General features: G+C 50.4%; 1 protein-coding gene across 4 annotated transcripts in view; it reads left to right on the top strand.

Moving 5' to 3' along the window:
• The window catches only part of SEC24B (SEC24 homolog B, COPII component), a 764077-nt gene that overhangs the window by 521968 nt on the left and 214294 nt on the right, over positions 1–27815 (top strand). For all 4 annotated transcript variants that reach the window (XM_086962000.1, XM_086962001.1, XM_086962003.1 and 1 more), the window contains 2 exons: positions 4954–5127; positions 21183–21293. In XM_086962000.1, the coding sequence (XP_086818126.1) occupies positions 4954–5127; positions 21183–21293 (285 nt within the window). The remainder of the gene's footprint in view (positions 1–4953; positions 5128–21182; positions 21294–27815) is intronic.

Raw genomic sequence — 27815 nt, 5'->3', positions numbered from 1 at the left:
CCTTTTCATCGCGAGTGGAGCTGAGGTCTATTGTACGCCTTTCCCCCTATACCATTTCTGCCCAGAGTGCTGAAGAAGATCAGGTGCGACCGGGCCCAAGTCATCCTTGTGGCTCCGGACTGGGCACAAAGATACTGGTATCCCGAGCTACTCAGCATGTCAGTTGATCCCCCGATTCATCTGCCTCTTCAGGAGGACCTTCTTTCGCAGCAGCAGGGGACGGTCCTCCACCCGAACCTGTCCAGCCTCCACCTCCATGCGTGGAGATTAAGCGGCGGCAGTTGAGGCTATTTGACTTGCCTCCTGAAGTCTGTGATGTGATTCTGGCAGCCAGGCGTCCCTCCTCAAAATCGGTATACGCCTGCAGGTGGAATAAATTTGTGGCATGGTACACAGCAAAGTCTGTGGATCCCCTTTCTTCCCCCCTTTCAGAGGTTCCCCTCTTTCTTCTTTCTCTTGCCCAGCAGGGCTCTGCTCTGGGCACTATCAAGGGCTACCTCTCTGCCGTTTCAGCCTTCTTTAGGCTACCTGATCAGCCTTCTCTTTTGAAATCCCCAGTTGTAAATAGATTCTTGAAGAGCATCACTCACATGTTTCCTCCTGTTCCTTTCATGATGCCTCAGTGGGACTTGAACCATGTTCTTACTTATTTGATGTGCACTCCCTTCGAGCCCCTTCATAATTGCCCTCTTCGTCTTCTCAGTCTTAAGACTGCATTCCTGGTTGCCATCACCTCTGCCAGGAGAGTGAGTGAGCTCCAGGCTTTATCTTCTCAATCTCCTTTCCTTTCTGTCCATCCGTACAAATTTGTTTTGAGAACGCGTCCCTCCTTTCTGCCCAAGGTAGTCACGGCCTTCCACATTGGGCAGTCCATCACCTTGCCCACCTTCTTTCCGCCTCCGCATTCCTCGAAAGAGGAAGAGAGGCTCCACCGCCTGGACCCAAAACGTGCGCTCTCATACTATCTGGACCACTCACGCCAGTTCCGGGTGGATGACCAACTCTTTGTTGGTTACGTGGGCGCTAAGATGGGACGGGCGGTGCACAAGCGGACCATTTCTCGATGGGTCGTCTTGTGCATCAAGGCTTGTTATTCACTGGCTAAAAAGGAGACTCCTGTGGGGCTACGTGCCCATTCCACTAAGGCCACAGCGGCTACTACTGCCCTGGGTCGGGGAGTCCCCTTGCAGGACATCTGTCAGACAGCTATGTGGGCCTCGCTGCACTCGTTCGCTAGACACTACTGCCTGGACAGCCAAGTCCGGAGAGATGGCTTTTTCGGCCGTTCCATTCTCCAGGACTTTCTGGTGTGATCTTTGGTTCGCACACCAACCACTGGGGTTGGTATTTCTGGGGTATCCTAAGGTAAGTAATCTAACACTAACCTGTTTCTTTTAGATGCTATATGATAGTTACTTACTTTCGGTAACAATATATCTGTAAGAAACAGTAGTTAGTGTTAGATTCCTTACCGCCCCACCCATCCTTCCCGTTCTGCGAACCAATATCTAGGGTTAAGGTCATAGGGGATAGCACCAGTGTTGCTTTTTATCATGGCTCTGCAATTTCTGGCGCGGAAAAGCTGTGTATAAGAACTGACATCAGTGCGCGAGGGCGGCGTCTAAGTACTCCTGCAACGTCATCCCGGCGCCGACGACGGACGTGGAGCCGCAGATGACCCCTATTAACACGCTGGGGTACTGCTACGCAAAACTTTCTGGATCCAGTCTGACGCCTGGGAATATTCTAAGGTAAGGAATCTAACACTAATTACTGTTTCTTACAGATATATTGTTACCGAAAGTAAGTAACTTGTGCGTTGGCGCCAAGAAAGGTTGGGCCGTACACAAGCGAACCATCTCTAGATGGGTCGTCTTGTGTATTAAAGCCTGTTATTCTCTGGGTAAAAAGGAGCCTCCGGTGGGGCGTGTGCGCCCATTCCACCATAGCGACGGCAGCCACTACTACAGCATTGGGACATGATGTTCCCCTGCAAGACATCTGTCAGGCAGCTACGTTGGCTTCGATGCACACTTTTACTAAGCACTACTGCCTAGACAGCCAAGTCCGGAGAGACAGCTTTTCGGCCGTTCTGTTCTCCGGGACTTACTGGTGTGATCTTTGTTCGCAGACCCACCACCGGGGTTGGTATTGCTGGGGTATGTATTCTAAGGTAAGGAATCTAACACTAACGTATTTCGTTCAGATGCACAAGTTACTTGCCTTAGGTAACAATATATCTGTAAGAAACATTAGTAAGTGATAGATTCCTTACCGCCCCACCCATCCTCCCTGTTTCTGCGAACTGAAAGGGTTTAGGTCATCCCTTTCAGGGCCCTAGTTTAAATTCACCAGTGGTCAGTATCTTGCATGGCTCTGCCTTTCTGGCGTGGAAAGTCGTGTACAGAACTGACGTCAGCGTCTAAGTAGCTGCCGCAACGTAATTTCTGCAATAACAGACGCGGAGCCGCAACAACACCACCTTCCGACGCGCAGGGGTACTGCTGACGAACACTTTCCGGATCCAGTCTGATGCCTGGGGGTAATTCTAAGGTAAGGAATCTATCACTAACTAATGTTTCTTACAGATATATTGTTACCGAAGGTAAGTAACTTGTGCTTTCATGCTTTGTCATGAGATATTTTCTCAAATGCTAGCAATTGCCAAAGCTCATACAGCCACTATGATATATGCTCAGGATAAATTTTCTTGCAGTGAATTGCTAGAAGGATAAAAATGTGTGGCAATCATGAATAGACTTGCTTCCAAATGCCCTTATACGAGTGTAGATTGGCAACTTTCACTCAACTTACCCACATTTGCTTACAGTCAATTTAAGAAACGCTTTGAGAACAACAAAATGTAAAGCCAATTTGCTATCCCTTCTCATGTAAGATTAGTCTCATTAGCTTTCTTTAATTCAAAGGTGTTTTTAAAAAAAAATGTTTTACAAACTTTCTTTTTCATTTTGTGATAACACAGTGGGTGGGCATGGGTGGACAGCAACCTCATATCAGCATAGGTTCAATATACCGTAGGTACCATTTACACATGAGATTCAAACAGCTGAAAAAAACAATAATCATGGTCATACATTTACTAGTAAGTATAGCTGTCAGGGAGGCTTATTCATAGCAGTATTATGAATCCTCGCTCCCCTCACTGATTGACCCATCTCTCGCTAGCACCTGAGGACCCTTTGATCATTTGCATTCACACCTGCAGTTAGTAGCTCCCTACATAAGTCTCTCCACATGCTAATGTCCTCTTCCAATTTCTCATCTTTCATGTATCCTTTCATGTGAATCTCCTCCGCAAGCGACCACTCGCGCACATTCTTTAACCAATTGTCTACTATGGGGGAATATTTGCTTGTCTCGTTAAATGCTGCAATTTTTCTTGGGTCTCTTTACTTGTCCCAACAGGCAATGCTTGGGGGTAGCCTCCGCTTGAGGGCCAGTTCCCACCCTTACTTGTTCAATCACTGGTAGCCAGTATTGGTGTACCTCCGCGCATCCCCATGCTAAATGTAGAAAATTTGCTCCTTCCCTATTACCTCTAGGACACTCATGTGAGCGATTGGGGTCAATACGATTCAATTTCATGGCGGTCAAATACACCAGATGCAGGAAGTTCAGCTGTGTTAGCTTTAGGCAAGCATTAAAGGATACTGTGCGTGTTCGAGCGCATGCTACTTTCCAAGTCTTAACTCCAATGTGCGTCTGCAGATCTCCATCCCAGGCGGCATGTGCCCTAGGAGAAGGAGCCTTTGAATCTGCCCTCATTGCGTTATACAATGATGAGACCAATCGATTCCAACTCCCACAGGTGAGCAATACATCCAACTTTCCAGTTGTTTGAGGGGCCTTCGGATATGTAGACCATGTTGTTCTGACCAAGTCAGTACAGATACTGCCCCTGTCCCAAACCAAACCACTCAAGCCTGTTCCATATTTTATAAAGGTGTCATTGGAGTACAGATCCACCAACACCTGGCAGCCACCATATCTCCAAGCTTGAAATGTCATATTTTCTATCATTTTACGCACTGTGGCCAGGATCCAGATATTTAATTCCTGGTAAAATGGTGCATGCTTGAGTATTCGCTCCACAAACATTTGCCAGGGATGTGCTGTCTGTTTAACCACGTACGGCAAGTCTATGAGGGCACCCGCCTCCTTCATCAAAATTGTCGATAAGTTGTCCTGCTGTTTTCGCCCTCTGAGCAGACACTTCTCACAATTATCTTCCTCGTCCAGCCACCAGCCTGCATTTTGGAGCTGCACAGCGAAGTATTATAAGTCTAGGCTGTGTGCTTCCAAGCCCTGCTCCTCATATTTCCTTGTTAATACATGCATTGCTACCCTACTGCACTTGCCCACCTAGTATAAGGACTGAGCACTGAGTTCAGCTGTCTGAATTCCGCCATGGCTATGTTACATAACAAGTTTTGAAGTATGTATAGGCAATGGGACAGGACAACCATTTTGGCCCCTGCAATTCTGCCCATGTGGGACAGTGGCAAGATGTTCCAAAAGGCTTCAGGGATTCAAGCACGCTAGTCACATTCAAGTGTAATATTTGTGTGTGCCACTTGTATAACTAGATATCAGAAGTGACAGGTCTCCCAGTGCATGCCAGGCCACTGCTTGTACAAGTCGGGCAAAAGCATCAACTGGAGGTCAGCTGAGCCAAAGCGGCACCCATATGCCATTGCGCTTACATATTGGGCCTCTGTGGAACTTTAAAGCAGGTGTGCTTCATAGCATGAGAGTGAACCACAGTATTGTATTATTTTTATTTTCTTCTATATTTTATCTCATTGTAACAGTTGATTGCTTGTGAAATTTAAACTATAGACAATGCCACTGAAAAACCAACAGTTAATACTTGCACTGTACACGTACCAAATCTATTTTTTTTTTAAATCAAATATACTTTCCATTTTTTAGGTCTATCGATTCACACCTTTCATGGGAACTTCTTTGTAAGATCTACTGATTTGCTCTCTCTTGCCAATATCAATCCTGATGCCGGCTTTGCTGTCCAGATGTCCATTGAGGAAAGCCTAACAGACACATCTCTGGTGTGTTTTCAGACAGCAGTTTTATATACTTCCAGCAAAGGTAATATAATGCTCCTGATTATTAGTTTCCTTAAGAATATTACCAATATACAAACCATGGTGTCCTCCTCATTCTAATGTAATGAACTATTGCGCTTTTTAGTTGTTATACAGAAGTAAACCGTCATTTGTGCAAACTAATATTTCTCTGTTGCAACATTCCAGTTTCACTCTTTTTGCCAAGAAGCACCCTGTAAATTACATAGGTTGCAGAATATGTTTTCGTTATTTTCAATTTCATAAAAAAAAAGAAAAACGCAAATGTGAGTCATTGCAAAATGTTTGTCTTGATATGTTTCGTTCCACACTATAAACCTTTTTAGGTCTTGTCCACAGACACCTTTTAAGCTGGCTGTTGTTGAACTCATATTTTGAACAATACCAATGCTTACAGTGGTCTTTTTGTCAGCCTGTTACTTGCTATTATTTAGCTTTCTTGTCAATTCCATTTCCTTGATCTAATTCCATGGCTTTTCTTCCTCTTCTTGTGTTGGTCCCTCCACTGTCATATAGCTTCTTTATCATCCTCTTGATTGGATGGCTTGTATCTATTCACAGCTGCACATCGGAGCACTATTCTTTTTCTTTTGCTTCCAGCACTTGATGGGATTGTATTTGTGTTTTTGTGCCCTCTCTCACTCCCATGTGCTACTTTACCTTTCATATCTCCTTCTGCATTCTTCGTGTTGCTCCCATCAGCTCACTGTTACTCCCCCACCTTTACCGTCCCTCTCGATTTTACAACTTTTTATATTTATTAGTATTTAATAACCCCCACCCAGCTTCTATGTTGCTTCCCTCTAAGCCCCACTGTTCCACAGCGCTTTCGCTCTGCTCCACTGTTGTACCCCTTCCTCATCACCTTTTTTACTTTAGAGGGTCCAAATTGTGTGTGTGCTATCTTGGAACAGTGAACTAAAACAAAAAAATGTAAATGGCTCCAGCGCATTGATTTAATTGCTCACATGCATGGTGGTGCATAAAAGTCAACTTGTTTTTTTTGCTGATGCGGAAAAGAACTGGCAAGTCAAAAGGTCATGTAAAACTTGATAGGTGAGACTTGTTGGCTTTACCAGTGCTTTTTGTAGTATACTGCTTAACGAGTATTATTTGACCCTTCCTTTAATTCCTTTTTGACCACATAGTTAAACTTATGTCTCTTAATATACTTTAACTTTTGTGTGATTTTATGCTTTGTCATTTTAACTGTAGTAGCCTACTTTCTCGACTAACACTAGAATTTAAGAAATGTAGACTGTGATAGTAAGCGGTTTGTTGCTCACCAACACACAGCCTGAGTCTTCCTGGACTGATTCAGATGATTCGTCATCTGTCCTAAACCTCAATGAGGATGACTCTGAAGCTTTTGGTCCTACAAATCTCTTGCATTCTTCGCGCCAACCCTGTGAGTTGGAACATACAAGCTTTATGGTGGACCCAGCACCTACGAAAGCTGTTATCCCATAGAGTTGTGGGAGAAAACTGCAGAAGACCTGCTGGGTTGGCTGATCAACCACACTGGACTAGTAGAACCCCCTCTCTCTATTCCACCCAGAGGTGATGGTGGTGGCCGACGCTTTTCATCTGGGTAGGTGAGGTCAGCTGGCAGCAGTGGCGATCAGAGGACTCAGATCTCTGGCGAAGACCCACCTCCACATCATTTGCTGGAGATGAGGGTGATTAACTTGGTGCTGAAGGCCTCCACCATAAAGAGACAGTTGGTGCAGGTTCGAAAAGACAACCTCTGCAGAGAGGGCCAGGTCCAACTATGGCCAGATCCTTGGCCCTCTCTCCTCGTTTCCAGTTTTCCTTTCGCGGCATTGGAAGGGGTTTCCTGCCGCGCCAGCCCTATCCTAGCCTCTGTCCCACTCAGACTACCCAAGCCATGCTTGGACGTGGACACGGTTCATTCGGTCCTCGGAAAGGAGGCCAGAAGTCGTTGACCACAACGCCCCTGGCAGCCACAGCCTCCAAGCACCCCTAGACTGGTTCTGCAGGACCACACTACTCCAGTGGGTGGGAACATTTGTCATCATCTACCCCACTGGAGATCTATAACAACAGACAAGTAGGTCTTGCACATCATCCAGGAGGGCTATTCTCTTCCTTTCCTTTCTTTTCCGCCAACTCTGGTGGAACGGCTGGAGGAGGATCATTTGAAGTTGCTCCAAGAGGAAGTTACAGCTCTTCTGGCCAAGGGAGCTATAGAAAGGGTGCCAGTTTCAGAAGCAGTTGGTGGCTGTTATTCCCGCTACTTTCTGATTCCGAAGAAGAACAAGGGGCTTCGGACCATTTTAGATCTTCGGACTGTCAATATCTTCCTCAAAATAGAGAAATTCAAGATGCTCACATTGGCTCAGGTATTGTCTGCCCTAGACCAAAGAGACTGGATCGTGGCATTGGACATGCAGGATGCATATTTTCACATTTCCATCCTGCAGGGCCACATGTGTTACCTGCGGTTCAAGGTAGGCCACGAGTACGTTCAGTTTACCATGCTCCCCTTCGGCCTTACCAGTGCCCCTCGGGTGTTCACCAAGGTGATGGCGGTGGTCGCAGCTCATCTGCGCAGGTTACGGGTTTCAGTCTTCCCCTACCTCGATGACTGAGTATTGAACCGTCCTCGCCCCAGGCAGTCATTTCCCACCTTCAGACTAAGGCGGACCTCCTACATTCACTGGGGTTCTCAGTAAAAGTGCCGAAGTCACACCTGACTCTTTCTCAGATGCTCCCTTTCATCGGGGCTGTTCTGGACACAGTGCAGTTTGCAGGTTTATCCTCCCGAACAGCGAGTCCAGAATATTCAGGTTATGGTTCCGATATTAAAGCCTCTATCCTGGATTTCAGTGAGGTGGACTCTGAGGCTGTTGGGTCTAATGGCCTCCTGCATCCCGTCTGCGCCCGTCTTCGCCTGGACCGCACCCAGCTGCAGAACCCCTGGACCCCGCGAACGCCACAACACCAGACTCCGCTACGACGCCAGCACCCTCCACGCACTCAACGCCAGCCGAAACCACACCTGCTTCCAGGCAGCCCCGAAACGGACCCACGGACCCTTCTCCTGCCGCAGCTTCACCTGCGACAGAACCACCAAACCTCCAAGGACTGCACCCAACACCTCCGCTGCATACTCCTCAACACACGACCGCACGCAAACACGCCGTCGAGATCTGGGATCTGCTAGACTCCTCCGCCCCAGACGTGGCCTTCCTGACCGAGACCTGGTGGAACGACTCCTCGGCGCCAGACATTGCCATAGCCATCCCAGACGGATACAAGATCACCCGCAGGGATTGCGCCAACGGAATCGAAGGAGGAATAGCCATTGTCCACAAGTCCACCCTCAAGGTCGCCACCCACGCAGACGACACCCTCAACACTGCCGAACACCTGCACTTCCGGATCCACACCACCCTCAGAGGAACACTCATCTACAGACCACCCGGACCCCGAGCTCAATTCAGCAACTTCATCGCCGACCTCGCCAGCACCCACGCACTCGCCTCCACGGACTACATCCTCCTCAAGGCCCTGAATTTCCACCTGGAGAACGACGACGACGCCAACTCCGCCACCCTGATCGACAACCTCGCCAGACGCGGCCTCAGACAACTCGTCACCGCACCCACCCATGCCGCTGGCCACACACTGGACCCCATCTTTTCCACAGGCACCCACGTCGCCTTCGACCACACCACCGAACTCCACTGGACTGACCACCGATGTATCCATTTCACCTTCAACAAACCAACCACGCACCACCGCACCTAACAGTTGCCTCGCCGCTGCTGGAGCAAAGTCACCGAAGACCGGCTGATCACCACCCTCACCCAAAACCCACCCACTGACCCCACCAACCCAGATGCCGCAGCCCGCAACCTCAGACAGTGGATCAACGACTGCGCCAACACCCTTGCCCCACTCAAGAAACCCTCCAACAACCACGCCAGCAAGAGAGCCACCTGGTTTACCGACGAGCTACAGACCTCCAAACGCGCCTTCCGGAAACTGGAGAAGATATCGCTCCATGAACCCACTCCGGACAACCACGCAGCCCACAAGGACGCCACTCGCAGACATCACCACCTCATCAGAATAGCCAAGAGATCCTCCTTCAAGGACCGCCTGGATAACAACACACACGACGGCAAAGAGCTCTTCAGCATCGTAAAGGAACTCTCCAACCCCAGCGGCAACGACATACCGCCCTCACAAGAACTGTGCAACTCATTAGCCATCTTCTTCCACCACAAGATCACTGACATCCATGACCGCTTCAACACCATGACCGCCCGACTACGCCACACCCCACCTCCCCTGTGAACACCACCAGCGCCAACTGCCTGACCTCCTGGTCCAACGTCAACGACGACGAGACACGCAAGGTCATGAACTCCATCCACTCAGGATCTCCGTCAGACCCGTGCCCACACCACGTATTCAACAAAGCAGATGCTGCCATCGCACCCCAACTACGGAAGGTCATCAACAATCTCCTTCGAAACAGCGACATTCCCGGAAAGCTGGAAACACGCCAAAATCAACGCCCTCCTCAAGAAGCCCAAGGCTGACCCCAAGGACCTCAAGAACTTCCGGCCCATCTCCCTGCTACCGTTCACGACGAATGTCATCGAGAAGATCGTCAACATGCAACTGGCCCGCCACCTGGAAGACAACAGCATCTTGAACCCGTCCCAGTCCGGGTTCAGACGAAACCACAGCACCGAGACAGCCCTCATCGCCGCCACAGACGACAACAGGCGCCAACTAGACAACGGCGAAACATCAGCCCTCATCCTCCTGGACCTGTGAGCCGCCTTCGACGGGGTCTGCCATCGCACTCTAAAGACACGCCTCCTAGAAGTCGGAATCCAAGAGAAGGCCCTCGACTGGACCGCGTCCTTCCTCTCTGGCAGAACCCAGAAGGTCCGCCTCCCGCCCTTCCGATCCGAGGCCACCGACATCATCTGCGGCGTCACCCAGGGCTCATCTCTCAGCCCGATGCTGTTCAACGTCTACATGGCCCCCCTCGCACAAGTGCCCCGCCAACACGATTTCAATATCATCTCCTACTCCGACGAGACCCAGCACACCGCCAAAGTCAACCTCCACGAGGGAATGAAGGCCGTTGCCGACTGGATGAAGAACAGCCGCCTGAAGCTGAACTCCGACAAGACAGAGGTACTCATCCTCGGATCCACCCCCTCAGTCTGGGACGACTCCTGGTGGCCGACCACACTGGGAACAGCACCGACACCCACCAACCATGCACGCAACCTAGGATTCATCCTCGACTCCTCCCTCTCCATGTCTAAACAGGTCAACGCCGTCTCCACCTCCTGCTACAATACCCTCCGCAGGATCTACAAGTGGATCCCGACCGAAACAAGAAAAATGGTGACACAGGCCCTCGTCAGCAGCAGACTGGACTACCTCAATGCACTCTACGCAGGAATCCCAGCCCTACGGCGACTACAACGCATCCAAAACGCCTCCGCCCGACTGATCGGCAACGTCCCCCGCCGCAGTCGCATCACACCCCACCTGAGAGAACTACACTGGCTCCCCGTCGACAAGAGGATCACCTTCAAGCTCCTCACCCACGCACACAAAGCACTCCACAACGCCGGACCAGCCTACCTGAACAGCAGACTCAGCTTCCACACCCCCACCTGCCAGCTCCGCTCTGCCAGCCTCGCCGCTGTCACCGGCATCCAATGAACAACCACCAGCGGCAGATCCTTCTCCTACTTCGCCGCCTAGTTCTGTAACACCCTCCCTACCCACCTACGGCTGACCCAAGACCTACTCGCCTTCAGAAGACTCCTCAAGACCTGGCTCTTCGAGCAGTAGCGGCACCCCCTCCCCTCAGCGCCTTGAGGCCCTCATGGGTAAGTAGCGCGCTTTACAAGTACTCTTATTGATTGACTGTTGGGAAAACACGGCAAGTGGCTTATGCGTGCTCTGCAGTGAGACTCGAAGTTCCAAAGGGCACCACAACGAGGAAATCTCACCGACGTGGTTCAGATCTAGGAAGGAACTGCAAAGGATCTGCAGTGGTGGTTAACGAACCGTGATTGGGTCAATGGCAGACCTCTCTCCCTTCCCCAACCAGATTTCGCAGTGGTGACGGATGCATCTCTTCTGGGATGGGGGTCGGCCATATGGGAGAGGCAGAGATCAGGGGTCACTGGTCTCCGGTGGAGACTGGCTCCACATAAATTTATTGGAGCTCCGAGCGATTCGGTTGGCATTGAAAGCATTTCTTCCCTCTGTCAAGGGGAGCCTGGTGTTGGTGTTCACGGACAACACCACTGCCATGTGGTACTGCAACAAGCAAGGCGGGGTGGGTTTGTGGACCCTTTGTCGAGAGGCTCTGTGTCTCTGGGTATTACTGGAACATCAGGGCATAACCCTGGTGGTTCAACACCTGGCAGGTTCTCTGAATGCCAGGCGGACAATGTCAGCAGTACTGTGCGCTGGAGTTTCCAAGGCGACTATCTCTCAGCGATGCTTTTCATCTCAAGTGGAGCTCAGGCCTTTTGTACTCCTTTCCGCCCATACCACTCCTGGCCAGGGTTCTAAAGAATATCAGGAGCAACCAGGCCCAAGTCATCCATTTAGCGCCGAACTGGGCAAGGAGAGTCTGGTATCCAGAGCTTCTGAGCATGAGTGTTGATCCTCCGATCAGGCTGCCTCTTCGGGAGGGTCTTCTGTCGCAGCAGCAGGGGAGGGTTCTCCACCTGAACCTGTCAACTCTGCACCTCCATGCGTGGAGATTGAGTTGATGGCTTTTGACCTTCCTCTCGAAGTCTGTAATGTTATTCTGGCGGCCAGAGGCCCTCCACTAAGTCGGTATACACCTGCTGTTGCGCGAAATTTGTATTATATTGTACAGAAAGGTCTATCGACCCTCTTTCTGCTTTTTTTTCTACTGTCCTTTTGTTCATTCTTACCCTTGCCCAGCAGGGCTCTGCTTTGGGAACTCTTAAAGATTATCTTTCTGCTCCGTCTGCTTTTTTGGGGCTGCCATACTAGCCTTACCCCTTTAAATCTCCTATTGTAAATAGATTTTTGAAAAGGTTGGTACATTTATTTCCACCTACACCCTGTGTTATGCCACAATGGGACCATAATTTGGTCCTTACCTATCTGATGTGTGCTCCTTTCGAGCCTTGCACAAATGTCCCCTCTGGCTGTTGACCATCAAAACAGCCTTCTTGGTGGTAATTACATCTGCCCGGAGGGTGAGTGAGTTGCAGGCGTTATCCAGCTTGCCTCCTTATCTTATGTCCTTTCCGGACAAGGTGGTGCTTCGCACCAGGGCATCATTCTTACCAAAGGTTGTGACCCCATTCCATCTAGTCAGTCCATTACTTTGCCTTCCTTCTTTGCTTCTCCACATCCCTCTGAGGAAGAGGAGCGTTATCCAGCTTGCCTCCTTATCTTATGTCCTTTCCGGACCAGGGCATCATTCTTACCAAAGGTTGTGACCCCATTCCATCTAGTCAGTCCATTACTTTGCCTTCCTTCTTTGCTTCTCCACATCCCTCTGAGGAAGAGGAGCGTCTCCACCGTCTGGACCCAAAAAGAGCGTTGTTGTTCTACTGCGTGACCTCACAATAGAGTTCCGGTGTATGACCAACTCTTTGTGGGGTATGTGGGAGCAAAGAAGGGAAAGGCAGTGCAGAAAAGAACCATCTCTCGCTGGGTTGCTCTCTGCATTAAAATCTGTTATGCCTTGGAAAAGAAGCAGCCCCCTGATGGATTAAGGGCCCATTCCACCAGGGTAAAGGCAGCGACTACGACCTTGGCACGGGGTGTCTCAGTCCAAGACAGCTGTCACGCAGCGACGTGGGCATCATTGCATACGTTTGCAAAACATTATTGCCTTGATGGTCAGGTACGCTGGGAAGGGCACTTTGCCCGAACAGTGCGCAACCCACCACCTGGATGGTATAGCTCGGGTATCTGATTCGGAGGTAAGGAATCTGCAGCTAGAAGTCTATATCAGATAAACAAGTTACTTATCTTCGGTAACGCATTATCTGGTAGAGACTCTAGCTGTAGATCCCTTACAGCCCCACCAATGCCTCCCCACTTTGCAAACTGATGTTGTAGGTCTAGGGTTACTCCCCTTTTCGGGGTCCTAGTTTTGCACACGTTTTGTCAGTCACTTCGTGGCTCTGCGCTTCTGGGTGGCTCCTATGTTAAAAGTCACCCACACCACCATATAGCCGTTTTTCCTGAGAGGGTGCGAGATGGCCAAGATGCCTCTGGCCAGATAGCCTGGACAGAGTGGTATCTGTAGCCAGGGCCTGGTATCATACATTGTTCAGGGCAAGCACGACTGACTTCATTCCACCAGGTTCTCTGGCAATGTCCAGGCGAGCCTCATGACTATGCCATTTGATGGGACTTGCCTGCTTGGTGACAAGGTTGATGTTGCTCTTGACAGCGATTCAGAGTGTGTAGAACTACTTCCTGGTCTCTCTGACAATTCTGGAAATTTCGGGGGTTTCAGCAGCACCAACCCTTTCAGCTGGTCCAACAGCCAACCAGATGTCGCACCAATACAGGGGCAGATGCCAATATAGGGGTAATCAGGTAGTTACTCTGTCTACCTGCTAAAGAGAATTACACAATGGTCAATTAGCCACCTTTACAGAATGTCACATGACATTCCTGGACTTAGCGCAGCTTTCCAGACATACTTCTTTCTAGGAGTATTCATGAAGAGAAAAAAGCAAAGGTATGCTCAGCTTTAGGAAGAAATCTTTTTTTTTAATATGGGATTTTATCTGAAGACCGAAGCGTTAATTTAGGTTTTTGCAAGGACCGATGTACCAATTCTTAGCCTTTTTGCCATATAATTCACTTGTTCTCTTCCAGGGGATCCTCATCAATAGTCATAAGCATTAGAATATTCCCGCCCATGCGCGGGACCCCGGAAACAATATATTATATGTGCCCCACATATACATATACATATATATATAAATATATATATATAAAAATAAGCACTTGCAGCCAAATAAAACAGTAGAGCTGGAATATGCTGTGAAGAATTTCCACCATACATGTGTATTAGCATTAGAAACATGATAAACAACACAAATGCTTGTTTAGAAACTGTTTTAATGCTTAGAAAACAGCAGAAATTCTTATAAGACACTGTAAGCATATACAGCTCCCAGGCTGCATTGCAAATACCCAGTCTAAAAAGACTGAAAAGCTAACCCTGTGGCTGCATGTACCAAAACTGACGCTGTGCCTTTAAGGCACCTCTGCCCCTAGCTTCCCATCATGCCTCAGGGGTTACAGTTAGGTCAGTTGTTCTTTCCGGCTCCTTCAGGAAGGACCCTGGATACACAGCTCCACAGTTTTTCTGCCTTTTTCAGTCAGAAAAGCTTCTAAAGAACATTTTTTTGATTTACTTTGACTTTTTACATCAGGGTCAAGTAAATAACTGCTTAGCAGTCGAATTTTTGTGAGGTTTTTCCTGTCAGGATGCCTTCATTATTCGATGATTGCCCTTCTTGTGGCCACAAGAAGGCAAAAACGGACTCTCATGAGGTCTGTATTTTATGCTTGCCAGAAGATCATGATCCAAAGGACTGTTCTCATTGTCAAAACCTGTCTGACAGAACTTTAAAAGACAGGGAGAGGAACAGGCTCTATGGTTTGGCCCAAAGATCCATGAGGGGAAGATCTACAGAGAGGAAGAGTTCAAAGAGACCCAGAACTCCCTCCAAAGGCAAGTCAGAGCGTCCATCGACCTCAGCGCCGGGCTCGGCGCTGAAAAAACAACATCTGATGGAAAAATCGAAAGATAAAGCTCCGTCGACGTCGGGACCGGCGTCGACGAGGAAATCGTCGTCGAAAAGAAAATCACCGACGACGAAGAAAGCTCCGCCGTCGTCAACTAGGCGACGATCGGCGTCGAGAGAAGCCACGAGATCTCCGTCGACGAGAAGATCGACGTCAAGACGTAAGTCAACTCCGCCGCCGTCAACCAGGCGACGGTCGGCGTCGAGAGACAGAATACACTCGCCGTCGTCCCAACGTCGACAGGCTTCGAAGAGTGTGACACCTCCGCCGAAGTCTCCACGGAGGCTCTCGGCGTCGAGGAGCAAGAGCCCCCTCGGACGATCGTCGTCGAGGAAGGGATCATCGTCGAAGACGTGTCGGCGCTCGACGTCGAGGATGTCCGATCCTCCGCCGTCGCCACATGCCAGGTCGACATCAAGGGCTTCGTCGACGACAGGACGTCGAAGGCCATCTCCGTCGCCGACAAACCAACGTCGGCCGACGTCGAGACCTCCGTCGACGGCAGGGCAACGCCGTTCGACGTCGAGACCTCCGTCGACGGCAGGGCAACGCCGCTCGACGTCGAGACCCCCGTCGACGGCAGGGCAACGCCGTTCGACGTCGAGACCTCCGTCGAAGGCGGGACGACGCTGTTCGACGTCGAGGGAGAAGACACCGTCAACGGCTCGACATCACAGGTCGACGTCGAGAGAACACGGGTCGTCATCGAGGCGTTCGACGTCGAAGATTATCACTCCGTCGACGCCGCAGAGGCGTCCAACGTCAAGGGAAAGACTTCTAAGACGTCCGCCAACACCGGTGAGACGAAAATCCCCTTCAGTGCCTTCGACTATTTTGGTGACCCAATCGGCTTCTCACCATTCCTCCTCAAGGGCCTCTAGCTCATCGAGGTCCAGTTCCAGGAGTAGAAGTCCGTTGCCCCAGCGAAAGATAACACTCTCGCCTAGATGGTATGCTCCTTTGCACACGTGGAAGGATTCTGGAGCGACGGAGAGGCTGCACAGATATGTAAGCCCACTCCACAGGTCACCTCTTCAGAGACTGGTAGAAGAGGCAGACAGACAGAGTCCTATCAGACACCAATCACGCTCTCGGGAGAGGAGAGCGGAAAGGTCACATACCCCCAGGGTCTCCCGATCACCGCGGAGAGAGCATCCCAGATCTCAAACGCCGAGAAGGGAGAAAAGAACTGAGAGGTCGAGATCTCCACGAAGGGAGCGTCGGAGAGAATCGCGTTCTCCTCGAAGGGAAGACCGACCGAGAAGATCGCCAGTGAGGAAGGTAAAATCTCACCACAGGAGAAGGAGAACACCATCAACCTCCTCCTCATCCTCTTCAAGATCTTCTAAAAGGGATTACTCCCCAACGCTGGCAGACAGCCCTCACTCCAGAGCTTCCCCGCTTGACGACGTCAACACATACCTAGACGTTCTTCAAAGGGGCGCTCAAAAACTTCAAATAGAAATGGCTGTTCCAGAAGTGTCCACTACTGTAATTTTTGAGACCCTTCGGCACAAATCATATTCACGGCCTTTGCTCCCATTGGTTCCAGGGTTAATGGACCCAATCAAGGAGGTCTTCCTCACGCCAGCGGCAATCAGAGCGGTTCCGGCACGTATCCAGAAAAAGTATAGGCCGGCCGACTCGGACCCAATCTTTGTTAAAGGGGAGCCTGCGGCGGACTCTGTTATCGTAGCCTCAGCTAGGAAGAATCACGCAGTCGCACCCTCTTCTTCAGTTCCTCCTGACAAGGACAGCAAGACCCAAGATTCTTGGGGACGCAGAGTGTGCAGCACAGCAGCTTCATCACTGAAAGTCTCTAGTGCCTCAGCACTTCTCGGCAGATATGATAGAGCACTGTGGGACTCCATGGAACGATTCAAAGAAAAATTGCCCAAGGAGGACCAGAAGGACTTTGAGGAAACAGTGACGGAGGGCTGTTTGGTGGCAAACCAAATGATCAGTTCGTCCGCAGATAACGCACTCCTAGCAGGACATGCCTACTCGCATGGGGTTTGCGCAAGAAGATCTTCTTGGTTGCGGTTGACGGGTCTCAAACCAGATGCCCAGCAACGCATCCTCAATCTGCCCTTCTCAGGATCTTCACTCTTTGGGGAGCATGCCGATCAGGAAATGACCCGCATGAAAACAGAATTGGACACGGTGAAGGCGGTTGGTCTGGAAAAGAAGAAAGAGCCGTTCAAGCGACGCTTCAAGACCAACAAGAACCGGGGAGGCCAACAGAGGGTTCAAACCCCTCAATGGTCTCAGAACAAGCCACAAGGGAAGACACAATACAGAGGAGGAAAATCAGGCAGAGGCAGAGGCGGACATCATCAGTCCTCTGCCACGCCCAGAGGAGGCAAGGCCTGAGCAGTGGCTTCCTCTGGCGCCGTTACCCACTCCAGTGGGAGGAAGTGCTTCACAACACCTGGAAGAGTGGGTCAGCATCACAAAAGATCAGTGGGTGCTGAATATACTGCGCAATGGATATGCGCTACGTTTCCGGAAGAGACCACAACCGATTCCTCCAAAAAAGACTCGCTCGTACCATCTAAACCTCCTCAAAAGGGAGGTGAGCGTCCTCTTGCAGAAAAACGCAATCGAAGAGGTACCCCCATCCCAAAGGGGGAGAGGAGTGTACTCAAGGTATTTTCTAGTCCCCAAAAGAGACCAAGAGGACAAGTTCAGACCGATTCTAGATCTTCGGTCCCTCAACAAAGTGGTGGTCAAAGAGAAGTTTCGCATGCTGGCACTTCATCAGATATGTCCTCATCTACAAAGTGGAGATTGGATGTGTTCGGTGGATTTACAGGACGCGTACTTCCACATTCCTATCACACCAGGTCATCGGAAGTACTTGAGGTTTCTGGTAGGGAACAAGCATTACCAGTACAAAGTACTTCCGTTCGGTCTGAAATCCGCACCAAGGGTGTTCACCAAGTGCATGGCAGTGGTAGCGGCATGTCTACACAAAAAAGGTCTGTTTGTGTACCCATATCTGGACGACTGGCTCCTGAAGAACCAGTCCCCTCATCAAGCCACCAAAGACTGTCGTCTGTGTCTTCAACAACTGCACAGGCTTGGGCTCCACGTGAACACAGAAAAGTCAGTCCTGCATCCCACGCAAACCATCCACTATCTGGGAGCGGTCCTAGACACAAATTTAGGAAGAGCGTTTCCTTCGCAGGAGAGACTATCTTCCATGGGGCAGAAATGCAGAAAGTTACTTCAGTCTCCTCGTCCAAAGGTGCGAGAAGTAGCGTCTCTACTGGGCTCCATGGCGTCCTGCATCTTCCTAATTCCAAACGCCAGGTTGAGGATGCGTCCTCTTCAAGAGTCTGTGGAAGACCAGTGGGACCAAGCGACTGGAGATTGGGAGGATCGAATCATCCTATCTCAAGCAGCACTATCCTCAATACAGTGGTGGACTCGCCCTCGGAATATCTTGCAGGGAGTCCCTTTTCAGCAGCCTCTTCCTTCGATGTCTGTGATAACGGACGCATCTCTGGAAGGTTGGGGTGCTCACATGGGTCGTCTTCAGATTCAGGGTCGCTGGTCGACCAACCTTCAAACTTACCACATCAACATGCTGGAACTTCGAGCAGTACATCTGGCGCTCAAAGCGTTCCTTCCAGCAATCACAACGGACAAGATCTTGGTTCAGACGGACAACACTACAACAATGTTCTATCTGAACAAGCAGGGAGGAACACGGTCTCGCCCTCTGTCTCAGGAGGCCCAAGCCATATGGCACTGGCTTCTGGCTCGGGGACTGTCGGTGGTGGCAGTACACCTTCCAGGCGAGCTAAACACAAAGGCGGACGCACTCAGCAGGCACTTCGAAGATCAGCCAGACTGGGTGCTAAACGACGAAGTAGTCGAAGAACTCTTCCGTTGCTGGGGCCATCCAGACATAGATTTATTCGCGGACGACGAAAACGCCAAATGCCACGCCTTCGCGTCCAGGTTCCACCGACCAGGGACACAAGGGAACGCTCTCCTGCTGGAGTGGACAGGAATGTTCGCCTATGCGTTTCCTCCTCTGGCTCTGATTCCGAAGGTGGTGGCCAAGCTCATCAGATCGAGCATGGACATGATCCTAGTTGCTCCGGATTGGCCGCGACAATGGTGGTATCCAGACCTATTACATCTGTCGCTGTGTCCACACAGACGTCTGCCATGCAGACCAGACCTGTTGAGCAAAATGAACGGGAGGATCCTGCATCCCAACCTCCCGTCACTGAACCTGACTGCATGGCTCCTGAGGTCTTGCAATACGGACACTTAAATCTGCCTCCAGAATGTATGAATATTTTAAAAGAGGCAAAGAGGCCTTCCACTAGGGCATCTTATGCATTCAAGTGGAAGAGATTTTTCATTTGGTGTAGGGACCATGGCTTTGATCCCACCACAGGACAAGAAGAGGTAGTCCTCCCTTACCTCCTTTACCTAGCGACATCAGGGTTGAAATATGCTTCTATCAGGGTTCACCTATCTGCCATAGTAGCGTACAGAAAATCACCGACACAAACGTCGTTTTTTCAGGTCCCAGTGGTTAAGGATTTCCTTCAGGGATTGAAGAAGGTCTATCCCCCTGTGAGAAATCCTTCTCCTCCCTGGGAGTTGAACCTGGTTCTCTCCAGGCTGATGTCTGCACCGTTTGAACCTATACACAAGGCCTCCTTGCAGCATCTCACGTGGAAGGCGGCCTTCTTGGTGGCAATAACCTCTGCTCGCAGGGTTAGCGAGATTCAAGCACTCTGCACCAAGGAACCCTACACGGTGTTTCACCACAACAGAGTGGTAATGAGAGCTCACCCCTCTTTCCTTCCAAAAGTGGTATCGGATTTTCATATAAACCAAACGATTACCCTTCCTTCGTTCTTTCCTAACCCATCGACCCCAGCTGAGAGGTCGTTGCACTCGTTGGATCTTAAACGGGTGCTAAAGTTTTACCTAGAAAGAACAAAGGGCACCAGAAAGACAGACCAACTCTTTGTCAATTATGGGTCAATGAGGACCGGGTTTGCGGCAGCCAAGAGGTCCATCTCCAGATGGATTGTCTCATGTATCAAACTAGCATACCAGCTGGCTGGCAAACCTTTGTTACAATCACCCAAAGCTCATTCCACTAGAGGGAAGGCAGCCACAACAGCATTTTTACATGACATTCCCATGTCAGAAATTTGCAAGGCTGCGACATGGAAATCAGTCCATACCTTTACAAGGCATTATTGCCTAGAGTCTGATTCCAGAGCGGATTCTCAAGTAGGGCAAGCCTCCTTGAGAAACCTATTTGGGTAGTATAAGGCCTACTGTTTGGGCCTACGAATGTGAATGTTACCTGTTGTTTCCTTTGCCCGCAGGGATGAGGTGAGGCTCGCTACTCTATTCTAATGCTTATGACTATTGATGAGGATCCCCTGGAAGAGAAGGATTAGTTACTTACCTGTAATCCTAGTTCTCTTCCAGGGGTATCCTCATCAAAGTCATAAGCAACCCTCCCGCCTCCCCGGGCAAAGGACTTTGTTTATGAAGTAGGAGATGTTTTAACCTGTTATTACCATGGTTTTGTTTTCAGTCTCCGAAAAGAACAACTGACCTAACTGTAACCCCTGAGGCATGATGGGAAGCTAGGGGCAGAGGTGCCTTAAAGGCACAGCGTCAGTTTTGGTACATGCAGCCACAGGGTTAGCTTTTCAGTCTTTTTAGACTGGGTATTTGCAATGCAGCCTGGGAGCTGTATATGCTTACAGTGTCTTATAAGAATTTCTGCTGTTTTCTAAGCATTAAAACAGTTTCTAAACAAGCATTTGTGTTGTTTATCATGTTTCTAATGCTAATACACATGTATGGTGGAAATTCTTCACAGCATATTCCAGCTCTACTGTTTTATTTGGCTGCAAGTGCTTATTTTTATATATATATATTTATATATATATGTATATGTATATGTGGGGCACATATAATATATTGTTTCCGGGGTCCCGCGCATGGGCGGGAATATTCTAATGCTTATGACTTTGATGAGGATACCCCTGGAAGAGAACTAGGATTACAGGTAAGTAACTAATCCTTCTGATTCATGCCAGGTAAGTTACAGCACAGAAAAACATGCTCATAAGCAAACAAATGCATTTTGTTTAAGAACATTGAATTAAATTTCAATATCCTGTATTTAAAACTGATGAAACACTGTTCTTTTTTTTTTGTCTTGTGAAGGTGAACGTCGAATTCGTGTACACACACTTTGTTTACCTGTTGTGACGTCGCTGTCAGATGTCTATGCAGGGTGTGATGTCCAAGCTATTGTCTGCCTTTTAGCAAACATGGGTGAGTACAGAAAATAATTGAGCGTTTTTCTTAGTTGGCAAAATATATGACTTTCAATATAAAAGGTAAAGTACAAATGAGTTGAATTCAGTCATTAACAGCAGTGTTAACTAACATGTCTTTGATACCATACCTAGGGCTGATTTTTGTCTTTCTTAGTTTTTTGGTCTCGCCTACGCAATGTGCATGCGTTGCTGTAGGAAGAGACCTCTTGGAATTGATGAGCTTTTTCGGGCAAAAACGTGCAGGCGTTGCATTGGCTTCAATGGCAACGCGTGCACGTTTGGCGTTTCCCTTGTGGGAGTGCGCAGCGCCATTTGGTCGCACGCTCCTGCAAGGGAAACGCTGCCTGCTCTGGCCTCATCCCCCCCCTCGCGCGCGCCTGCGCCCAATGCTTGTTTTTGTAAGCATTGGCCGAGCACGCACACAACTCCTGCTTCTCCCCCTCCCAACCTTGCACACGGCCAATGCTTGTTTTAATGTGGTGCTCGGCGAGGGAGGCTTTTGGACGGGTAAAAAGGGGACCCAAGGTGCTGGATACATTCTTAAGGGCCTTCGGCCTTTATAGGCAATCTAGGAAACCACTATAAAGGGCACCCCCATACAAGTGCATTTTTATGTCTGACATATTCACCCTGATGCCTCCCATTTCATGTTGCTGCCATACTCTAAACGCCAGCCAGACAACATACACAAGCTGGAATGTTCGGCAAATGACAAACAAAATATTTTTCAAAAATGTAAACCATATCCACAAAACAGAATTAAATTGCCATGGAGTGATCGTTCTTGCGAACTTCAATGAAGAAGTGAATCCGAAGGGCGGCTCAGTTTTGTGACCGCAAGCCAGTCACTGCAGTAGGTTTGTGTGTTCAGAATGGGGGGGCGGTAGTAGGAGCGGGGCATTAGAGCAGAGAGAGAAAGTTCAGCTGAAACAGAAGGAATCGCTCCTTCCCACGACCAGCTCGTTAAGGGCGGCTCTGATTATCTCACTTAAATTCACTGGCATCCGCCCCCGTGGCACTGCCCCCAGCCTTGCCAGCCCCGTTTACACAATCATTTAATCCACCTTTTTATTTTTTACAATCTGTGCCGAGCAGAGGTGGGGAGCGGCGGTGCAGGCTGTCAGCTGCGGGGGCTGTTTTTTGTTGTTTTGGGCTCTGGGGGAGGAGTAAACGCGGTTACATCAGAGAGAGGCATTTTCCCATCAATTAGTCGGGCTCCGCCAGCCCCCTCCCCCTACAAACCTAATAAGGGGAGGAATGAAAGGGTTTTTTCACTTCTGCTTTGCGCGAGTCTTTCTTGAATGCAGAATTTTCTTAGTTAATTGGTTCTTAGTTAATTGGTTAATAAGTTGCCCCGGGGTAATGTCCCCGAACTGCAGGAGGATTTTCATGCTTAGATGGAGATTAATACAAGCCTGTTACCAGTTCTAACTTGTGGCACATTGCACCGTAGTCCCCAAGTCTTAACGAGCCCTTGCTAGATATCATTTACCCAAGTGGTAGCAACAAGGTAACAGCCCCCTTCTATGCTCCAGTGTTTGTGCTGGTGATTTCTGTTTTGGGACATAAGAGCTGCGGTCTGGCATCGGGCACAGTACCTTCAGCAACACGAGAACCTTCTATGGTGGTGAAGGACCCCTTTGGCAAAAGTCGTTGGTCTGGTATTCAGACAAGCCTCCTGATCTTGCAGAATCCTCCTTGGTGGACACGTCCGACAGTCAACACTAGGTAAGCAGCCCACAGGCTCTGTGGGTTGGTGGTTGGCACTTGAATGTGCACACGGCAGCAACAGAGTCGAGGGGCTGCCTCTACTGGGAGACAGGGGGGAGAGATGTTCCCACGAGTTGACTGGCTCTTGGGAGATGCCCGTGATGAAGCACTTGAGCAGTGACCCCAATCGATGCTATTGGGTGACTGCCCAGAATACACATTCAAAGGGCCCTTGGTGCATTGCAACAGCCCTACAGTATAGTCAGTCCCGATGGACATTCAGCCTCACACCTCACTCACTGGGATCCTCATCTCTGGATCCCCACTAGGCCTTGCTTTCTCCTGTCTCTCCTACTCCTCACAGGTCACCCTGGTCTTGCCAGGCAGGCAGGCAGGCTGGTTCTCCAGGCTCAGGTCTAGTGTTTCTGGCATATTTTGCAGTGCCACCCTTCCCAGCTGGGAGATCAGCAGACCAGGATCCACTCAAGTCATGGTGATCTGTTGTTAAATGTTATGTTAAATGCACTAATTAGGTGCACATTGCCCGAAGGCGTCTTGGCACTGACTACGGAGTGCACGAAGGAAACAGAGAGTTATTCTTTATTAAATAAGTCTTGAGAGATCTCCTGGAAGTAATCAGGTTGGGAGAGGATTTGATAGTTAGAAAGACTGTTCCAGTTGTTGGAAGCATTTAGCAAGAAGCTGCGGCCACCCCAGTCTCAATGTTCAAGTTTAGGGATAATCACAAGTTTGGTATTAGCCAATCTTAGCGCCAGATATACGATCATTGGCAATTGCGACTCGCAAATTACGAGTCGCAATTTGCGAGTCGCAATTACCAGTGTACAACAGTGTTAGAGATACTTTTTGCGATTCCCAATAGGGTCTCAAATTGCATGCCTCATGCATATTGAAGAGGCTGTCGCAAATTGCTTCCCCCATTGTGAATAGCTGGCCTTCCCGGGGACGGTGGCCTGCTGGGCTCAGCAGACCTCCATGTCTGGGACTGCTTTATAAAGCTTTTTTTTTTTTAAATGCAGAAACTTCATAAAGTTTATTCTGTTCAGCAATCAATCTTCATTACAGATGTTCTTAGATCACAACATGGGTACAGGTACAGCCGAAACGTGTTTTGTCACCATTCATTTTTCACGACTTTTTCAAGGCTTGCGCTAAACTTTCATGTGATTTCTGGAATCTCAGTCCAAACCAGAAGGATCCATAAAATTCGGAACCGGATTAAATAGTCCAGATAAACGAATTCCTAAGTGTCTTGAATGTGTGAGTCACTTTGCAAACGGCGAAAATCTTCTCGACCTCTGTTAGCACACCGGAGGCCCCTAGCTTCGTGATTATCACGGATTGATTGTTGCTGCCGGAGGGACTTGTTTGGAGCAAACCGGAAGGGGAGCAACAACCGGACTGACTTTTTCGTTTGAACGAAGCTAGGGGCCTCCGGTATGCTAACAGAGTTCTCGTCGGGATGATGGACAAGAAGTTAATTTAACACATGACTTACCTAAGAGAGCGCCTGTCTAATTTAAACTACCAGATTTTTAGTCTTGCTTGCAACAAGAGACGCTATCACTTTTGTACCTACTTTTGAACTCGAGAAGATTTTTGCCGTTTGCAAAGTGACTCACGCATTCAAGACACTTAGTTATTCGTTTATCTGGACTATTTTATCCGGTTCCGAAGTTTATGGATCCTTCTGGTTTGGACTGAGATTCCAGAAATCACATGAAAGTTTAGCGCAAGCCACGTGTCTGCTGTACCAGTACCCACGTTGTAATCTAAGAACATCTGTAATGAAGATTGATTGCTGAACAGAATACACTTTATGAAGTTTCTGCATTAAATATTGGTTCTGCTGTGCTCTGTCTATGTTTCTTAATTGTTGAGACACTCAGAGGGATCCGATTGTTTTGAGTGATACGGTGAGTGGCACAGTATCAGACATAGAGCACGCTATAAAGAAAATGTGTCCGAATTTACATTATCGCCAACATCAGGCAGAGGTGCTGGTTGTTCTTTTGTTTACCACATTGCCACCGTTGCTTCTTTAATTTTTTTTAAATGCAGCCTGTTTTCCTTAAAGAACAAGTATTGGCATAGCCAATAGGTCTCGCTACATCTTGCCTTCATGTCAAATGGGTCCTGGGTGCATTTTCAATAGCGCACTTGTGCCTTTTATCTGATAGAGGCTACTAGCGTCAGGATCCTTAACGTAGAATTCTCCCCAGACGTGAGACTGGATCCGGAAAAATGTTCTTTTCCCAGCATCTCGGCGCACCGGTGGAGGCTCGCGTGACTCCGTCCTGTCGTCGTCCGCGGGCGTGACGTCAGCCAGGTCACATAAGCCCCACCCCGGCATGCTGACATCAGTTTTTTCCTTTTCCGCATGCAACGCAGATCTGGTTTGTGCTCTGGGCCTGTTTGGGCCTTTCCCTTCGCTATTGCGTAGTGAATTGTGGTAACAGTGTGCGTATGCCTTCGGGCTTTAAAACGTGTTAGTCTTGTGGACACCTGATGTCGGTGACGGACCCTCACCTTATTTGCATGTGGTGTTTGGGGGAAGATCATGGCTCCACTGACTGCGAGGCGTGCCAACAGTTGAAGTTGAAGTCACGGCGGGAACGCCGGATGAAGCTTCTCTCGGCTCGCATGTCCAGGTCGGCTTTGTCACCTCGATCAGCTTCTACAGAAGGTTTTCTAAGTGGTCGTCATCGCTGTCGCCCTCATCCCTCCCCTGTGCTGCAAGAGCGTCACTCCCCTGTCTGTAAGTTTCGCAGTTTGTCCCAGAGGGCTGATTTCTGGCCTGTTGGGGGCGTGGACACTCCGCGAGTGATGCAGCCCCTCGTATCGTCTCCCTATCCACCGTTTCCTAATGAGGGGGCGTTGAGAGCCCAGATGGAAGCATATGCGGAGGCTTTGCAGGCCTCGCTGGCTCCTCCTCCTTCCCATCCTGGGACGTCAGAGGATCACCGGCGCGGTGCGGGACTTCTGGTCCGGCTCCAGCTTTGGAGGATGTGGTGCCGTTGGGGTGTGGCCCTTCGGGGGTCCCTCCTTCGGACCACGGAGCCCCGGCTTCACCGCAAACTCCTGCGGGAGTCCCTGTGGCATCTCGGGAGGTCGCCGGGGCTCGGGTCGCATCCCGAGCCCCTCTCAGCCTTTTGACTAGGTGATCCTGTCTAAGGCCGAGGTGATGCCGCTACGGCGCCGGCAGCTGCTGACCCTGGCGGCGCCACAGGGGTCGGCGAACCCCCCTCGTCCCGTCATGGGGCGAGGCTGGCAGGGGACCCCACGTTCCTCCCCGTGCCCTTCTCGTTCCTCCGCACAGCCAGCCCCCTCGTCGAAGGTCGAGTCGGCCTTGAAGGAGCCACAGGGTTCGGGGGAACCCCTCTCTTCCCCTCGTGGGTCGAGGCTGGCAGGGGTCTCCCTGTCATTCCCCGGGTCCCCTCATCCTTCCGCGCAGGCGGTTGCCTCGCCAGAGGTCGAGTCGGCCTTGGCTCCACCATGGGGGTCGGCGGGCCCCCTTCGCCCACTAGGTCGAGGCTGGCGGGGGGCTCCTTCCCACTCCCCGGTTGCTCCTCGTCCCTCCACGCAGGCGGCTGCCTCGTTGGAGGTCGAACCTGCGCCGTCCCTTAGCCGCCTCGGCTCCGGCCCCGCCCTGGTCTCCGGCACTGTGTGATGTGGCAGAGGCCTGTCCTGCGTCTCCAGTGATGCTGGATGACGACGCCCTGCTCCAGGTTGCGGATTTTACTGCTCCGGACAGGCGTTGGGTCATGGATTCGTCTTCAGACATTCCCTCTTCCCCGGAGGTTGGTTGCTTGCTTGCTGGTGTCGTCCTCGTCAGAGACGGGCTGCCGCGTCAATGCCTTTTCCCCGGCATCATCCAAGGCCGGCTCCTCACCGTCATCGCGGCCACGGTTTTCGCCAGAGGAACCACAGGTCCCCCATTCTTCGGCGCCTCTTTCTCCCTTCCTGACCTGGCCTTTTTCCACTCTAATTGGCTTAGGGGATGGCCTCCTTAGCTTGCAGCCGTCGCCGACAGAGGAGCTGCTTTCCCCACCGCGGGGCCCCACGTAGGCGGGTGCGGTCTTCGCTCGTGCTGTTTCCATGGCTGTGGTTATTCTGCGCATGGGTGATCCGGCTGCTCATTTCCCCGCGGATCATCTTTTGGAGGTTCTTCACCAGGGTTCTGGTGGGAGGGAGCTGCTGCTTCCCTTTGAGGGTTCGCTCTGTTCTTCTCTGATGGAAGCTTGGAGGCGCCCCGCCACGGGGGATCCGGTGCCCAACACCTTCTGCACCAGGACCGCGTGACCCGGTGTGCCTTTCCCTCCACCCCTCTGCCAGTGGGCCCCTTTTGCGGACCGCCTTTCCCTCCCTGCCGTCGCTATTGTCTTCACCATCACGGGAGGCCCGTTTTTGAGGGCGCAATATGTTCGCCTCGACCAGTGCGGCTCTGCTGGCCCTTAACACATTGTGTGTTGGCGAGGGCCACCTCTTGCTTGTGGGACTCGGCGGAGTCCCTTGGATCTGCAGCTTCTCAGGAAGGTGCTGATGTTGACTTGCGGCACCAAGCATTAGATGGCTGGGAGCTGGTGGCATTTACTCTTGGCTCCGCTCTGGACATTGCTGAGGTGCTTGGTCCTGCCATGGCGTCTTCGGTTGCCCTTCGCCGCCATTCCTCCTCCTCCTCTTCCTCCTCCTCCTCCTCCCTCCCTTCCTTCCTCCTCCTCTTCCTTCCTTCCTTCCTTCCTCCTCCTCTCCCTTCCTTCCTCCCTTCCTTCCTCCCTTCCTTCCT

Source organism: Lissotriton vulgaris, chromosome 3_1 (assembly GCF_964263255.1).
Source record: "Lissotriton vulgaris chromosome 3_1, aLisVul1.2, whole genome shotgun sequence".
In the NCBI taxonomy this organism is placed as follows: domain Eukaryota; kingdom Metazoa; phylum Chordata; class Amphibia; order Caudata; family Salamandridae; genus Lissotriton; species Lissotriton vulgaris.
Note: the sequence above shows the minus strand (reverse complement) of the source record. Positions and strands in the feature narration are given on the sequence as shown.